General features: G+C 37.4%; 2 protein-coding genes across 3 annotated transcripts in view; one reads left to right on the top strand and one right to left on the bottom strand.

The window, feature by feature from the left end:
• The window catches only part of znrf3 (zinc and ring finger 3), an 84,066-nt gene extending 80,626 nt beyond the window's left edge, over positions 1–3,440 (top strand). For both annotated transcript variants that reach the window (XM_038293384.1, XM_038293375.1), the window contains exon 8: positions 78–3,440. In XM_038293384.1, coding sequence (XP_038149312.1) covers positions 78–1,807 — 1,730 coding nt within the window. In that variant the 3' untranslated portion in view covers positions 1,808–3,440. The remainder of the gene's footprint in view (positions 1–77) is intronic.
• Positions 3,441–5,795: 2,355 nt separating this feature from the next.
• On the bottom strand, positions 5,796–10,913 carry coq5 (coenzyme Q5, methyltransferase). The gene is made up of 7 exons (XM_038293367.1): positions 10,683–10,913; positions 8,035–8,184; positions 7,732–7,950; positions 7,462–7,568; positions 7,148–7,236; positions 6,901–7,012; positions 5,796–6,162 (listed from the first exon to the last, which is right to left on the bottom strand). Exons 1-7 carry the CDS (start codon positions 10,882–10,884, stop codon positions 6,061–6,063), a joined length of 981 nt encoding a protein of 326 aa, XP_038149295.1. The 5' UTR covers positions 10,885–10,913; the 3' UTR covers positions 5,796–6,060.
• Between the last annotated feature and the right edge of the window lie 6,719 nt (positions 10,914–17,632).

Below are 17,632 nucleotides of genomic sequence, written 5' to 3'. Positions count from 1 at the left end.
TTTTTTCAGCTATAAAAATACTTCTAGATCAACTTAAAATATATTTTATTAAACTATTCATTGTTTTCTTGAAACAGAACAAAAGAAGGGAAATCCAGGACCAGCATGCATGGACCCTAGCAGCTCGATCCATGGCAGGCAGCGGGTGGTGCTCCCAGTCCATTATCCCGGCAGGGTGCACCGTGCTGGCCAGGTGACAGCTTACCCAACCAGAACCAGTATGGATCACCATGGCAACCCTATCACTGTCCTCACAGTGGACCAGCACCCAGATCCTCAAGGTCTGTACCCGCCTCAGTCAACGTCGGCCTTCCTCCGGAGTTATCACCCCGCCCTCCATCTGGAACATTCGATCAACCCCCACCACTGCAGGCTGGAGCACCGCGGCCCCCCCGCCTATCCTGCACAACAGCATCACAATGCTTTTAAACGACCCAAGTTCCACGGCCGCGGCTTCTCCAGAGCAGCTTGTTTTTCGCAGTATGAAACCATGTACCAGCACTACTACTTCCAGGGCTTGTCTTTTCCTCAGCAGCCTGAAGGCGGCCAGGGGCCGATGGCTGGGCAGCTGGGAGGAGGAGCAGGAGCCCACAAGGGCCATCCCAGCAGAGCCTTTCAGCAGGGACTCCTGTACCCTACAGTGGTCCACATGGCACCTCCCTCTTCCTCCAGGGTAGGGGACAGTGGCAGCATTTCTGGCCTGAGCTGCTATCATGGCCATCGGTCCGTGTGCAGCGGTTACCTCGCCGACTGTCCAGGAAGTGACAGCAGCAGCAGCAGCTCAGGCCAGTGCCACTGCTCCTCCAGTGACTCCATGTTGGACTGTACTGAGGTCAGCAACCAGGGGGTGTACGGAAGCTGCTCTACGTTCCGCAGCTCGCTAAGCAGCGACTACGATCCGTACGTGTACAGGAGTAAGAGTCCCTGTAGGGGCTCTACAGGAGAACCGGGGGCTGCGGGTTGCACTGCAGCCCCCGCTGAGGACTCATCAGCCTCTGCTCCACTAGGACATGATTGCCTCCAGCTCTCAGCTGGAGCTTCAGGATACAACTCGGTGGACCATCACTCCAACTGCAGTTTGGAGCCCAACTACAGCAGTCGTTCATCACTGGAACCCAGGGAGAACATCAACACAGGCACTACCTCAGCTGGGGCCCCAGAGGCCGCCTCGGCCGACAGGGGATCGGGAGCTCAGGAGGATTCCGGGGAACTTGGGGCTGCAGCCTGTAGCTGCTGTTTTGACGTCATTCCTCCCAATGCAGAAAGCAAAGGGCAGGATTTGGACCAAGCAGGGCCTGCAGCATCAGGACGCTGTCAAAGGGGCGGAGACTTTCAGAGCTCCTCCCCAAAGAACTACTTTACACCCGAACACCTGTATCCTCCTTCTGAGCAGGTGAGCTATGAAGGGCTGCCCTGCTGCTTCTACAAAGACATGAAGGTGCACAGGGCGGGACATTATAGCGAGGATTACGCCGTTAATGTGCAGTACGCACACTCGGACTCGGATGCCTGCTCGGGACAGGGCTGCTGCGAACTCAACCACAGAATACCCATAATTCCTGAGGACACAGACTGTGAAATGGGCTTGGGAGGGGAGACCCAGAGCAGCTTCTTACCTCTGAGCTTAACAGTGGAGGAGGAGCTGCAGACAGGGGAGCACCATGAGCAAAAGGAGAGGTACTTCCCCTCAGGACAGCTTAGAGGTCAGGCAGAGGAGACTAGGGCTTTATTCCACCCTCAGCTCTCCTCGAGCCCGCCTCTACAGGGAACTAGTATTTCAACAAATGAGGGAGAGATGGGGATATGAGCACGAGTCAGGAGAAAAGAGTCAAAGAATAAAAGTGGTACGCTGTCAGCAAGTCGTTAAAACCTTTAGTTGCCTTGCTCTAAATTTGCTCTCTGAGCACTGAATGTTATCATCTAAGATTGTGTGGATTTCTACTGAAATGGCGTCTTTTTACTTTTTTTCTCCCCTCTGATAAGTAACGCATCATGTTCATTCCTGTTGCCACAAATGTCTCAAAACTGATCAGGCTAATTATTGCATCGTTTCAAAGGCTCTAAAAAGCCAGAAAGGGTTAATAATGTCTTTATTTTAAATAAAATCCAGATGTGCAAGTTGAAGGAATTTATCCGATAATATTTACAGACACATGACTATATTTTGTATTTTGCAGATGAATAGTGACAGCCTATAAAGCTATATAATTATATGGACATAGCTATACCAAACCAGAAAGACATGATTGTTTTTTTTATTATCTGAAGAGCAGAAAAGTGGGTCTCACTCTGTAAGGTCTCTGTGATGAAACACAGACGAGCAAAGAAACGTGAATGCGAGGCTGACACTGGTTTATATTGACACTATACAAAAAAAACACATTTATGTTTCTTTCCATTGTGGCCTACCTGCATTACAGAAAGCATTAGAGTCTTATTCTAGAGAGAAATGGAGAGCAATATTTAACACTGCGTAACTTTTGGTCAAAATTCAAACCCAATTTGTGTCAGGTGTTTTGGAAGTCTGTAAGAAAATGTATTTTAGCTGGTTTCCTCTATGAGGCGTGCTCTTATTATACCAGTGAATTATTCTAGTTTGTATCTTAAGGCCAAAGGAAAGTAGCTAAGGTTGTATTTCATAAGGGTTCCTTATTGTACTGTGACTTTTTTTTTTTTTTAATGATGCAGTTCTACATACCACAGTGTATCCGTTTGAATCCTAACGTGCCGTGCATTACACATTCATGCAATATCAATGCTTGTCATTCATGCCTTTCTGTTTGTACTGCAGACTGTTTTTGTTTTTATACTGTTTCTATGAAATATACACGTTCTCTACATAGAGGAAAACCTGAAATAACCCTATTTATAAAAGTTAACCCAGTGCTGTAATCATGTGAGAATCTAATCTTTGCCGTTTGCAATAGATACGTACCTACGCTAAATATAACATTTGGGGGTACTTGAGTCACTATTTAATTTTTTCTGTTTTTGTTTCTAGCACTTAAGATAAGAAAAATGTATTAAAAAATTTTTATATTTTTTAATTTTCTAAGAGTAATTATTTTCCGTCATACAATTACAAATGTTTTAAAGGAAAAAAAAAAGAGGCTAGAAATCAATCTGTGTATATTCTGTACCTGTATAGGAAACACATTTCATAAATGGAACTATGTTCTCTGAATATTTATTTGCTAATATATTTATCTTTAAGCCATGTCTTATGTTCACAGTGTATGAGCGTTTGAGTTATTTGGTTGTTTTTTTTTTTTTTTTTTTGAGAGAAATCACTAACATGAGACTTTGTATATACATGGTAATTGCACACAAGACGATTAAATCTTCTCTGACCAAAAAACTGATTTTAAAACTTTAGTACTATACAGTTTTGTAATTAAAGTGTACAAAGATCTGTAAAATATACAGTTTAATTCAAGTAACTGTGTTTATTCTGGTTATTTTTTTAAATAAACTGTTGCAAACAGGCCAGGACCTTTTAACAGTATCGATGTATACTGAGGTTTTTATGGAATACCTTTTCTATTCCATCAAGTCTTTTTATTGAGATGAGAAGCCCCTTTCCTCCGTATGTATAAAACAATCTAACTGCCCCTCTGCTGCACACTGCTTATCAGTTGACTGAAAGAAATCTTTCTAACTTCCCCAGTTTTACTATTAAAACTGCTTGTAAAACATTATCTGAATAAAACCTGAAGGTGTTGCTATGGTAACATTGCTTTAGAACCACCACTGGCCCACTAAAAGCAAAATGTCTGTAAAGCAGCAGACTTCAGGCTAGCCAAAGACTGACTGGCTAGTTTTAGTATATACTTTTTTTCTCAATAAAGGCAAAGAAATCAGGTGCAATATTCTTCAGAATAAAACATGTAGGCGTCCTCTCTGCTTCTCCCTTATTCAGGTCACTAAACCTTTCATAGTTCTACATGAGAAGCTCTTCTTCATGCAACTGAGACCGAACCTCCTTTATTATAAAACACTAACGTTTTTAAGGAGGGTAAGTCTGCATTGTGAGAAAAACAATTTAAAAACTGTTTAAAAGGTCTCTGTTTTAAGCTATTAGAGTTGGATCTTTGATCCATTTCTTTGCATACAGGAACATCCCAATAACTTCAACCAAACATACTGACATTTATTCAGTTCTAAAAGTGAAGGTTTTACAGTTTAATTGCAAACTGGTAAATATTTTGAACATTAATTGTTAGGGCTAGGTATTTTCGCCAAAGTCCTGAATCGATTTTATGTTGATCCATACAGTTCTAAATCGATTAATTTTGATTCGATCTGTTTTTACAATAATGAAAGTGGTTCAACTGTGTTTCAAAATACTCATGTATTTTATTTTTTCCGGTCACATTAAACACAAAGTGCAAACTTGTAAATCAGATAGTTTAAACTTGAAATGTGAACAAAACTGTCTCAAAAGTGCAAACTTGATTGTGAAAAGTAAAAAAGTGAAGCCTCACTTGAGCAAGCAGACATGACACAGCAGACATGCATGAGCTGTATTATCTCCACTGCACAAACCATATTTGCAGCGTTGTCTGTAACAACTACAGGGTGTTTGCTGGTCAGCCCCCAATTGTTAATGTCTTCAGTCAACCTATTGGCTATATTTGCAGCTGTCTACCTTGAAATAATCTTGAGTGCATCTTCCCTGCTTATTTGAATGTGAACGTCACGCGGGTCACTATAAAACTAATTGATCTCATTCTCTAGACATCGATTTTGCTAAAATGTAAAGGAATCGATTCAAAATCGATTAAATCGATTTTTTTACCAAGCCCTATTAGTTTTATAATTGTGGCCTGAGCTGATTAAAATCTAATTCTTTGTCTCAGAAAATTAGAACAGAAGGCCTATTTTTAATGAGGATACAGAAATGCTAACCATGTCCAGGTTTTGTGCAGTATTGGGACTCAGCTGAATCAGGGTAGCGTTTTCATGAACTGATGCAGAGTTTCAGCATGGCATGGGGGCGATGTGCCTCTTGATCTGCTTAGGGTTTAAAAAAAATAAAAATAAAAACAGGAGCCCCATTACCTTTAGAATGTGTGTTGGTTCTGGTCTCTTGTCTTCCTCTTCTAAGGTCCTGCTTTAAAAATCAATCAACATCTACATAAGAATTGAGGGTGGCCTGATTTTGGACATGATTAAATAGATTGGACCAAAAACCAACAGATGCGTCTTCATGAATCCCTGATGAATTTGGAAACTTGAATTCTGTGCCTCGTCCCCCTTTTCTAAGATATAGCTGACTTTTTATTTTTTGCCCAGTCGAGACATCTAATGTCTTTTTAATGAAAATATTAAAACCACCAATGTGACAGACCACACCGTATACATATATCTGTGTGTTGTGGGTCTTGAGATTAAATGGACTTTGCTTCAAAATCCTCTTCATGATTTTATCCCTGTTACTGTGGCATTTTTATCATAGTTTTTTCTTCCAATCAACTTTCCAAGTAAATAGAGAACTTTTTACAGTTAGCTTTTGTAGTTTACCGTCCTTGATAAAGATAAGTCTTCCGTATGACTGAACAAGTCATAAAATTTTTAGTGCTTTAAATGATTTAATAAATAAGATTCACTTTTTACTTTAAAAAATGCATCCCTCTATAAGGAGCTGATATACAGAATAATCATTTTAATGTATCACAGTTAAACATATCTTGATAAATAATTTAACTTAAACTTTTCGTAGCATGAGAATCATACAAGATCATGCCTAGATTGAGCATTTTATTCACAAAGCATTAAAAAAACAACAAGATCAGTTCAAAGTTCTATTATTTATTCAAATGAGGCTAATGTTAAAAAAAACATTTTTTTCAGAGGAGGCAATGAAAACATTTCTAGTGTACTTTTTTTTTACAAGTGCAACATCACTTCCCAGATAATCCAATAAATAACATCCACCGACCTGCGTTGTTATTAAGCTAAGCTTTCTGCAGAGAGCTGCTGTGTCTGAAATCAGTCCGTAACACATCAGCCCCAAACGCAGTTTTTCTGTCCTCCTACGCGACGGATTTAGCGTGCAGCTCACAGCTTGAAACCTGAGTGAAGAGCCACCACTCCACCTGTGAAGTTGAAGTACTGCACGCTGCAGAAACCTGCATCCTCGATCATTCCTTTGAACTCCTCCTGCAGGAGAGTAGGAGCAAACCGAATGATTAAAGGAGAATCCACAAAGTCAAATCTTGTACGTTTTCTCAGCTTCGCTTCAGTTAAACTTAACTTTTTCAATTTTATATCAGTACACTTTTGCAGAATGGGTTTTAATTAGCAAGTCTTTTTGGGAAAACTGATTTCTAAATGTGCCAATGGATATGTAGCCATGATGATGCCTCCAGTTTCAGGACAAGACAAAAGAAGAAGGACACAACCTTTTAAAAGGAGGTACGTTCAAAGTGTCTGAACCCAGAGAAGCCTTGCCTTAACAACATGAGAGCTACACCAGGCTGAGGTCACCACATCAGAGGAAGTATTATGGGATAAACAGGTGTTTGGACTGGTGATCAAGGTAAACTGTTCCTGCAGCTATTTGGTTTTAACTTACACAGTTGGACAAATCCAAACTTGATGCATTAAAAACATGTAGATAATTAACAGATTGATCAAAAATAATCTTTAAATTTACTTATATAAAATCGTAGCTACTTTTGTGAACTTGAAATTTGCAAGGGGTTTCATAAGATCTATCTAAAATCATAAAAATATTAACCTTCCTTACTGCAACAGTTATAGGACATATTGATCTGTAACAAATCTAAAAAAAATCTATTTTAAAGACATGTAAACATAAAAGGTAATAAAAAAAAAAAAAAAACTGATGCTTTGCCAGGCAGAGATAAAAAAAAACTGGACTTAAACCTGCTTCACCTGATCTGGAAAGTTGCGGATGCTCTCCACCAAATACTGATAGGACTTCCAGTCTCCAGCAATAACCTCTCCTAACACCGGGATCACCTGGAAACTGTACGCATCATACAGGCTGAAAAGTAGACAAGAGATAAGGGTTAGAATCCAGCTGAAAGCCGCTCTAAAAAGAAATGGGTAGGAAGTGATTTGGTTCAAAGGTCAAGTCCATCCGATCATTCCCTGTGTCGTATTAAACAAACCTACTTACCGCGCTAGAACAGGATTGGTCACTTTGCTGAACTCTAAACACATGAATCTGCCACCAGGCTTCAGGACACGAAAAGCCTCTTGAAGAGCCTAAAAATGGTAAATAATAATAAACTAGTTATCTATTAGGAAAGATTGGCCACATTTGTAATCAATAATCTGTAGGAGGGAAAAAAAAGGTTGAGATAAGAGAAAGAGAGAAATCTTTTTTTTTTTTTTAAGTCACAGCTGTAAAATAGAAAATTACACTTTTTTTTTCTCTATTTAAACACATTTCTTTGACACAATTTTCACTTTAATCAAGATCTTTGTTACCTGATCGATGTGTGTGACATTTCGAATGCCAAAGGCGATGGTGTAAATATCAAACTGGTCATCATCGAAGGGCAGCTCTTCTGCGTCTCCCACCACCCATGAAAGACCTGGAAACAAACGGCAGCTCTTATACCTTTAAAATCATCCAGCTGAAGTCAATCTGTCTCTGTGGCATCTATACATGTTCATGAACAGATATATGGAGCCGCTAAACTCTGATCAACATTAATGGAGGCAGATTAACTAAACACCTGCAGGTTTTAAGCTAACCTGATGTGATGCCCATGCTGTCAGCTCTCTGTTTTCCCACTTTCAGCATCTCTTTGTTGATGTCGCAAACCACAGAACTGGACTCATGGGGAGCGTCCTCAGCGGGGTACTTCTCAGAAATATCCTGCCATGACAGCGTCTGACTGGAGCCCAAAGCTCGCCGCTTCTGTCTCTCTTGCTGATGATAAACGTAGTCCAGGAAACGAAAAGAAATGTCACCTGCAGGTGAAAAATAAGCACACGATTAAGTGGAGGATTCAGCTGGAGGATCATTATATCGATTTTATTAATTTTTTTCAATACCTGTTCCACCGGCCACATCCAGGAGTCGAGCGCCAGGCTGCGGGTGCATGACGTGCAGGAGCATATCCTTCCAAAGTCGATGGATGCCGAGGCTCATGGCATCGTTCATGATGTCGTATTTCTCCGCCACATTCTCAAACACCTTGTATACTGGAAAGAGAAACCATTAAAAAACAACAAGATTCAAGTTTTAACTAACAAAGAAAAGAAGCTGAATTTCCATCCAAGCGGATCGGGTTAATCGTGATTAGTTATTGAAATAATTGTCAAATAATTTAGTAATCGATAAATCGTTAAAGAGAATCGAGTAAAGAGACTAAAACATGCCTTTAGTTCCCAGAACAACCCACTGAGAGTAGTAACTATATCATAATTGTATAAAACTATATAAACATGTAGCATTTATTAAAAAAACAAAAACGTTGTTTTCATCTGTCAATATGCTCTATCCAAAACTCCCCAAGTGGAAAAGTTTTAGTTTCACCTGACTAAACTTCCTAAAAAACAAACCTTTGGCTATCTGAATATTATTAATATTATTAATATAATATTAATAATATCGATTGATGTAAAAATAATCAAAAGATTAATCGATTTGCAAAATAATTGTTAGATGCAGCCCTAGTCAGATAATTACTACTTAGAAAATAATTCAATTCAATGCAGTTTATTTATATAGCGCCAAATTCACAACACATGTCATCCCAAGGCACTTTACAGTTCAACCAGATCATCCAGTCAAATTGATACAAAGTTTTCTATCTAAGGAAAACCAGTTGATTGCATTGACTCATTGACTCAAATACAATCCCTCACACTAAGCATGCTTGTAGCGACAGTGGAGAGGAAAAACTCCCTTTTAACAGGAAGAAACCTCCAGCAGAACCAGGCTCAGTGTGAGCGGCCATCTGCCGAGGCCGACTGGGGTTCAAAATAAATACTGTTTCTGTATTAAATTTGCAGAAGCAGTATTTAATTCTGCAATAATTTCAAACCAACCTGAATATCTCTTTTTATACAACACATTTACTTTAAATACTTATTATCAACACTTTGCTAGTTTTTCTTTGGAATTTGCCCTTTTAAAATGATGCATAGGTTTTAGAACATAGATTGTAATACAATAAAAATCCTCAGCAGAAGAAACATCTAAAACTAGAGTATTTCAGAAAAAATAGAAATAAATCCAGCTCCTCTGACCTTACACTGGAACAGAAAGAAACTTGACCTGTAAGGTCACTTATTGATATCAGGACATTTGGAAAACATTCTAGCAAAAACAAAGAAAGCAGTCATTTTGTAGAAAATTAAGGGAGCGCTTCCATTTTCTCTTCTACAACAGCAGCAAAGGAGTCATTGTTCCCTGTTTTTTTTTATTTTACTTTTTTATATATATAATTAAATCACACATTTTGCTTTCAATTTTGTGCAAATATCGTGGTATGTTTTACTCCAGTTATTTTATAATAACCTCATCTCATCTGTTCATTAAACAAGTTCTCTTTTTCTCCTCAGGTGTAAAACTAATAAATAATCTCCTCCTTTAGCCTCTGCTTGCACCTCCATGAAAGCTGAACGATTTACCTGCCAACAGTGCCTGCTCATAAAAATCTGTTTTGTTTGCTTGAAGATTTATTTTTAACCCTGTAATGACATCAGTCCTCTTCTATGGTGTAGTTTGTTGGAGCAGCTTAGATGTAGCAGAGAGGGAGCAGTTGGACTAACTTGTTAGGGAGGCCTGGCTCCCCTAAGACCATGATGCAGGACACAGAGGGACTGTAGCGGAGTCTCCAATCCCATGAAGCTGCTGCTGTTAAAGTGGAGAGATCTTTATCATTAAGGCAGCCACATCCTTTGTAAGAAAAAAGGATAATTATTGTATTGTTGCAAACCTGATTCCGGCAGCAGTCGGACAAAAACACAATGCAAGTTTGATGTTAACATGCATTGCATAGCTGATATTTTCAGGATTATTTTTAACTGTTAATGGTTAGTTGTTTTCTAAACACATAAATAATTTTTGTGGGTTTTCAGACACTATTTTTTAACACTTGTGCTCTATGTTGCTATGGTAGCAGTACAGTATTTCTTTATGATGCGCGATTTTCCTTTACTGCAGTCTTCTTTATCTTTTGATTGTTTTTAATTGTTATACAGAATTCTCAGTTTTATAACTCATATTGTTTTAAGAGAGATGTGAGCCTATACATTTCCATTTTCATTTTTGCTTAAACCTGAATATGGGCTGTAAAACGTATTTCTACTATATTCTAAAATGAATGATTTATCCAGTGAGATGAATTAGATAAATATTAAACTACAAAATGAAAAAAAAAAAACATAATGTTATATTGCATCGAAGGGTGTGTTAATCCTGCATTAGTTTAGGCAATGAACTCAAGTTCACTATCAATCGTCCTAGCTTAACCAACAGATTAATATTAGGTTTAAAACTGTCCAGATAATTAGAGAATAAGATTACAATGCTAAGTAATTAGCCGATTTCTTTAAAAAGTCTTCGAGAATTTAGAAACATCATCAAGCTTTCTTGACGGGTTATACCAAGTTTGAAAAAAAGCGAATGAGAATAAACAAAGGTTATTTAAACTGAATTTGGTTGGCAGCCCTCCGGGTCTCCACTGTCTCACCTCTCTTCGCCTTCTCCGCTTCGGGCACCGTCTCAAAGCCAAAGTGTGTGTTTCTGTCCTCTGCTGCGTCACTAATACAGCGAGAGGAAAAAGGACCAAAGCAGCAGCCTGGCCGGCGTGAAAAACTATCAGCAGTAGAGTTTATATTTCTGTGAGAAAGACGAGATATCCGACGGAACAAGAGCCGCACGGACGCTGCCATGTTGCCAAGTTGCGCAACCTTCTTCTTCCTCAGATAAACCGGGGCGGATACACGCACAGGTAGATTATTGCTGCTCTCTGGTGGCCATTTAGTGTACTGCAATTTAAACTTCAAAATCGATTTTTGTTGCTGCTTTATTTTAACAAGATTGTTAAAGAATTTTAAATATACATTACCAAAGCTTGCTAGTGAGTACACAGAGACATTTAGGGCGGAATATGCATTTAGAAAGAATAATCCCTCTAAATGTTTTCAACTATTTGTATAAGTACTTTTTTAATGACTTTATCAGTTAAATTATGTTTTTTTTATCAATCAGAATAATCCCTTAATCCATCACTTCACTGACTGTAGGCCTACTGACTTTCCTTGCTTGGGGGGGACTGCCATTTGCATTGGTCAAGTCTATTATAGACTATTATAGTCTATTAAAAACTATTACAGTCTATTACAGACATAACAGGACAAACAACCACGCATGAACATACTGATAGCCAGCCACAATTTAATCCAATACCTGCATGGTGGTGGTGGCTGGAGGGGTGCATGCAAACTGAGTGAACAAAGGCAACATAACTGGCAACAGCACATCCATGTAGCTAATGAAAAGAAGTAGAAATTTCACGTTTTCAATATCAGACATTTTTCAATTTATGAATTGTTTTAAACAAGATTTTACATAGCCTTTATACATAGACTTTTTTTTCTAACTGTGATCCGTAATAAAACTATCAATTTGCAGTTTTTAAGTTTCCTAATTTGACCAAACTGATTGATTTTTTTTTTATGTTTGACAAAAAAGAGAAATATTTCTACATTCTGAATTTGGAGAACAGCATATACTAAAATGTAAGCCAGCATATTACCTTTCAATACATCTGCACAGCTGGAATATACATAAGATTATTAGTTTTGCCTTGGTGTATTTTTGTCCAAGCATAAAATAACTCTAAAATTTAATTGCTGCCTGAAATTAATAGGTGACATTGTCTTAAAAAAATACATACATTTTGCACTTTTCGAAGAATACATGGACTACATATAATTCTGATCATCAGATGTTTAAGCCATTCTGAAAGACTTCTGAGAGTTTAACTTACTTCAATATATATATGGAAACATAACCATGGATGTATTTTAAAGCAACACCTACAGTAGAACCCACTGAGATCATCTGTGACATGGAAAAATAAAAGAAATTAGGCACAATATCAGAAAGACAGACATGGACCTTTACAAGCCTGGTTTATTTTGGGGTAAGGGTTCTAAATGCCACCATCTGTTTTGAAAGTTACACAATTATATGATGGTTTATTACAAATAAACACCATGACAATGTTTAGCTACCTTTCCATTATCTAAAAATATAAAATAAAAAAATATATATTATATATGTATTGAAAACCTGGATGAGCAAGAGAGTATATACATCTCTGTAACAGCATCTCTGTTACAGAGATGCTGTTCTTACTCATAAGAAGACGTTTCAACCACAAGGCCAAGTCATATGGATGAAGAAGCAATTCTACCAAAAACACCAAAAATCTATTTAACCTTTTTCACAAGAAGAATTTTAGATAGAGCCAAAATAAAAAAAAAAAATATTTGATACTCCCAAAACGTTGATCCAAGTCAAATAGTTTTTAATTTAATTTCAGAAAGAAAATCTGTATTTGTTTTGCTTTTTAACAAAATTTGGTTTCTATTGTAAACATCAAGTATTGCAATGTTAATCTGCTTAATTTATTCTAAAGTAATGTGTGTTTGCTATGAGTGTAATAAACTTCTAGAGATAGGTTTAATTGTTACACATGGCCTTAGAACAAAGTTATTTGTAAAATTTGTATGTCTTTTGATTTAAAGTAAATCTTTAAGACATATAAAACTAATAAAAAAGCATGGTGAAGGTAGCGTCATGCTAAACAGTAGGATTCTTGTATGTTGTAAGAAAAATATTATATAAAGGTTAGTACACCTTCCAATTCAAATGGCTATGACTTTGAAATAGACACGTGTTTAACAGAACAATAAACTAAAAAAAAAAGAAAACAAATAAAACTCATATTTCTCAACTACTACCTTTGTTTTTGTGTTGATAGCTACTTTACAAACAATTCTATTTGGGATTAAGAAGTTTAGTTATGCACAAAAACCTTCCAGCACTAACCTGCATTCATGCAGATTGAAGTTTGTTGAAGTTTTTCCATCTGTTGCCATAGAAACTGATGAATGGTTTCGTACTGATGGGGGAAAAAAACATTGTGATCAACAATATGAAAAGAAATTACTTTGTTGTGATATAGTATTAATAAAGACGATAGAAATATTGTAGAGGCAGAAATACTTGGAGGTTTTCCTTTTATATAGAAGACATGATTGAATAAAATGATTATCTTGAAGGCAAAGGTGATATCTGGTCTAATTAACCTCTTTTAGTAGAATGAATATAATATAATAGAAATTAAATATTAAATATTAAATAAGCAAGTGCATATAGCTATTCACAAACTACTGTAAAATACTACTGTATTGAAAAGTGAGTCAGATCAAAAGAGACAAAGTTGCTGCACCGCCTGTAACCATTTTTTTAACAAAGATATTTCACTGATCCATCAGGGAAGAGGAACTCCTCTAAATCAGCCTGTCTTTGGTTTTCTGAGTGCAGAAAAGGGCAGCTTTTGTCTCTTTTTCTTCTCACTTTCCCATCCTTGCAGTAACCAGACACGTCCTCTTTTGTCTCATTGTTCCCTAAATTACTTGTGGACTTGGATTCAGGGGGATCTGCTTACAGCACAATGTTTCTCCCAGCTTTGGGAGGACTGACCACAGGGGAGCTCCAGGCTCTGGCATGTTACAAAGACAAAGAAAAATGATGAGAAAGCTCCGCTTAAAATGTCTAAATCAAAGGCTGAAGTCTGCAAAGAATCTGGCTGTTTTAGTAACAAATGGATACAACACTTTAACTGTAAAGCCAGCAATAGTGGAAATATTCTACAACCAATAGAGGGAGCCAGAGGGGTTTTCTTCAGAGGAAAGGCTGCTCCTACAGATGTTTTGCAATGGAGGGCAAAACATTTTTCATTTAATGACTTGAGTGGTGACTAATCTGCAAGGCTCTATCGTGGACATGTGACAGATTTGTCAAACCTGTGTGTCTGAAACCTGCATGCTTAAACCAGAGGTTGACTCCAATACAATAACCTGTTTCTTTATTTTTGACACCCACAGCAATAGCTATATAAATACCCATCTATATAAATACCCTGTGCAATAACCCTGTATAATAAACCAACTATAAAAATATGTGGACACACTGTATATACTGTATAATCCCGTGCATCTTTTTCTTCCTTTGGCACCTTCTTCTTCTCTGTTTGACTATTTGAGCTGATGTTACGAGTACATTTCTCCACTGTAAGATCAATAAAGTCAATCAATCAATCAATCAATAAATGACCTCAGAACCAAAGGTTCTACTGTGGTTGGAAAAGCAGAAGCAAATATTCATGAAAACAAAAACAGTTTTCCTTAAACTAATTACTGTGCATATTTGCAGCTGATATAATGGACATGCATTTAAGCAGTAGGTTTATGTAATAGCCTACAAGTTAAATCTTTGCAAAAAAAAAACAAAACATGCAATATAAAAGGAAGAAAACATGATGTATACAATGTAAACAGAAAAACACAAAAGAAATCTGATTTATTCTTTAGGATTTATCGTGAAAAGCGCAGTGGGTAGCAGCAAGAAGGTTCTGGGTTTAATTCCTCGCCTGAGGTCTTTTTACATGCTGTTTTTATGTGCTGGTAAAGATTCTCAGTCATCCAAGTCATAGTCATTCCAAAAAAGTTTAAAAAAAAGATTCCACTAGACTTTTTTTCCCCAAGTTTGAAGACGTTTCGCTTCCCATCCAGGACGCTTTTTTAATTCAAAATGTCAGGAATACCGTTTTTATAGAGCTTTATAGAGTGGACCAAAAACAAAGCCTTGTTTTGACTAAACATGCAAATTGAACTAGACCAAATTGAACCGCCCCTTAGGAATTGGCAGTCATTGGGTTCTTTCTAAGTCTGCAATATTCGATACATGTCTCTGAAAAGTGGTTGTTAGAGGGAATTGTTGGCCTGTCTGTATGGGGGTGGGGGCTGCGATGATTTTTGAGAGCTCAAACCTGAGTCAACCGCTTTTATGTAAGGTTGCATGTTCTCCATGTGCATGCTTGGGTTCTCTCCGGTTACTCCGGTTTTCTCACACTTCCCCCCACAGTTAGGTTAATTCTCTAAAATTCTCCTTGGATATGAGTGTGTGCATAAATGGTTTGTCTCTGCGTTGCCCTGCAATAGATTGGCAAACTGTGCCCCGCCTCTCGCCCATTGACAGCTGCAAATAGGCACCAGCACCCCTCGTGACCCCGGGAGGGATAAGCGCGATTTAAAATGGATGGATGGCATTGAAAATCTACTTTTGGGAGGGAAAAATTTATCTAAATCCAATAACAACTGACAGGGGGGGAAAAAAAACATAACTTGAAATGTTAGACAGTTTTTTTCAAGTTTCAATTTCTTCTCTTCTCTTTAGATAAATGTACAGGTTTCTTATGGGATTTAAGTCTGGAGACGATGGCAGTTATGAGAGAAAGATTTTGTGTCAGATAAACATTTCCCTAATAATGTAGTGATATGACTTGAATAATTTGTTCATAATCCTAGGACCCAGCAGTGACATTTATTTAATTTAATTTTATAGAAGACTCTGTCAGAGCTCTGTCCAATATTTTATACACTGGAGCAAGGCACACATTTCATTTAGAAGAGAAACAGGCCCACAGGATTACAGACCCTCCACCACACTTTACAATGGTGATCAGGTCTTCTACTTTGCTTGAAACTGACTCATTATGGTTTGATTCCTTTTTACCCATAGATGTTTAAATTCCCAATCACAACAGAATGCATAAACAATGTTCTCAATATAAACTTTTTAATCAGTATTTTTAATGGTTGTTTATGTCAATAAACCACAAGGTGTAGTAAAGCATATATATCTGCGAGTTATTTGGATACTTATGCAATTAAAAATCATTTTGAAACAAAATTAACCTTAAATTTATGCCATGATCTGACCAATAATGAATAATGTCATAAAATGATCAGTCTGTGTTTAATTAATTTCTATAATGTTTGATTTAAGTTAATGAAAGCAAGCTGCATTATTTGTTTAAACATCCAGTGGCATGTAAGAACTATCTTATAGATACTATTGGTTCCTTAAAGATGTGTTTTGGGGTTTTTTTTGCCACAGCACTACATGAGTTAGCACTGGAGATGATTTACTTCCCCTCATCCTCAACAGCGTGCAGCAGTAAGATAAATATGGGCCCCTGTCCAGTTGGTGGCTGGAGGCTTAAAGGAGTTCACTTCTGTGTCAGGCCATATTTATTTCTCAAGTAAAAACAAAACAAAAAGTTCTTGAATAGTCTGAACAATTAAAATAAAAGTTTGCTTTGACATTTAGCAAGAATTTTTTTCCTTCAATTGGATTTAATGAGCTTGATTCAAAATATATTTGAATTGCTTTTTTCTGTAATAATCCTCCATTAATTTCTTAACGTTTCCTTTAGTAGTTTAGAGTGATGTTTGCTTTTGTTTTCTATTAAACATTTATTTGATCAAAGAAAAGCAAAATGGAGAGAATAAAAACATCTTTTGCAAGAGTGTCTTGGCCAAGGCAGCAGCAGCAGGACAGATTTAAAATATATACAGAAGGACATACAAACTGACAGATATATGAAATTCAGTTCTTAAAATCAAACAAGACGTCTGTAAAGAGATGCCTCTGACTCTAAATCATCTTGCTTTTTCTGATAAGCTTCCAATGAGATCATGTCAGGAAGTTCCAAGTCTTTTTGGTGTTTGTTCAAAACAAAGGGAGCACCATACATGGAAACTTTCCCCCCATTTCACTTCGTACCGCGAACCTGAGAACAATAAGTAGTTCTGTGAATGAAGGCTCTAAGATTCTAAGCTAATGAGATGGATGGCAGAGATTGGAGCGGATCTAGAACCAATAATTGTTCCACTAGTAATTTGATCAAATTCCCAGAGTTGTATAAAGCACTGCAAAAAAATGGTTTGCATCAGACGGATATTCTTTAAAATGAAAACCCTCTAAGTTGCTTAAAAGGGAACAAAGATAAGAGGAAACAAAGGGACACATTTTATGAATTAAAAATATATCTTAGGAATTCCGGCTTCTTTCACATCCTCATGTGTTTTTTTATTTTGGTTTTTTGCTGCTCAAGTTTTAAAGCTGGACTCCTGCTGTTCCCTCCCAAACATCCAGGTTGCACGCTTGACCTCGTCTCAGAGGGAAAGCAATAGGTTACACATGGTGCTCTAAATCCTCTCAATCTGCGAGCCATTGCATATATCTGATAAGCATTTAGCTTCATAGAGAAAAAAGAAAAACATAAGAGGAGGTGGAGTAGATGCCCAAACATGCAAGCGATGAAGCCTTGATCTATTAAAGAAAAACAGATTTTCAGAGTTTGGGCTTATTTTTTTTCCACACAAGGCCTTAAATGGATTGCGAGAGAATGGGATTTGCTTGATCTGATATTTGTGTCCCATATGCATCTCAGAGATTGAAATGCTGAGTTTAGTGATGATATAAAGCCTGTTTTAACATCAGAATGGGGAAAAAAAATAAGAAAAACAAAACTCATCCTTTAGAAACATGCATACAGTG

Source organism: Cyprinodon tularosa, unplaced genomic scaffold (assembly GCF_016077235.1).
Source record: "Cyprinodon tularosa strain WSP-4 unplaced genomic scaffold, ASM1607723v1 ctg109, whole genome shotgun sequence".
Lineage (NCBI taxonomy): Eukaryota > Metazoa > Chordata > Actinopteri > Cyprinodontiformes > Cyprinodontidae > Cyprinodon > Cyprinodon tularosa.
Note: the sequence above shows the minus strand (reverse complement) of the source record. Positions and strands in the feature narration are given on the sequence as shown.

Bases quoted from the DNA above. Each gene is read 5' to 3' on its own strand.
- coq5 (XM_038293367.1), bottom strand. From the start codon at position 10,884: ATGGCAGCGTCCGTGCGGCTCTTGTTCCGTCGGATATCTCGTCTTTCT. The intron at 7,951-8,034 runs GTATTGAAAAAA...TTTCACCTGCAG, and splicing joins GGATGTGGCCGGTGGAACAG to GTGACATTTCTTTTCGTTTC. The intron at 7,013-7,147 runs GTAAGTAGGTTT...TCTACTTTTCAG, and splicing joins ACCAATCCTGTTCTAGCGCG to CCTGTATGATGCGTACAGTT.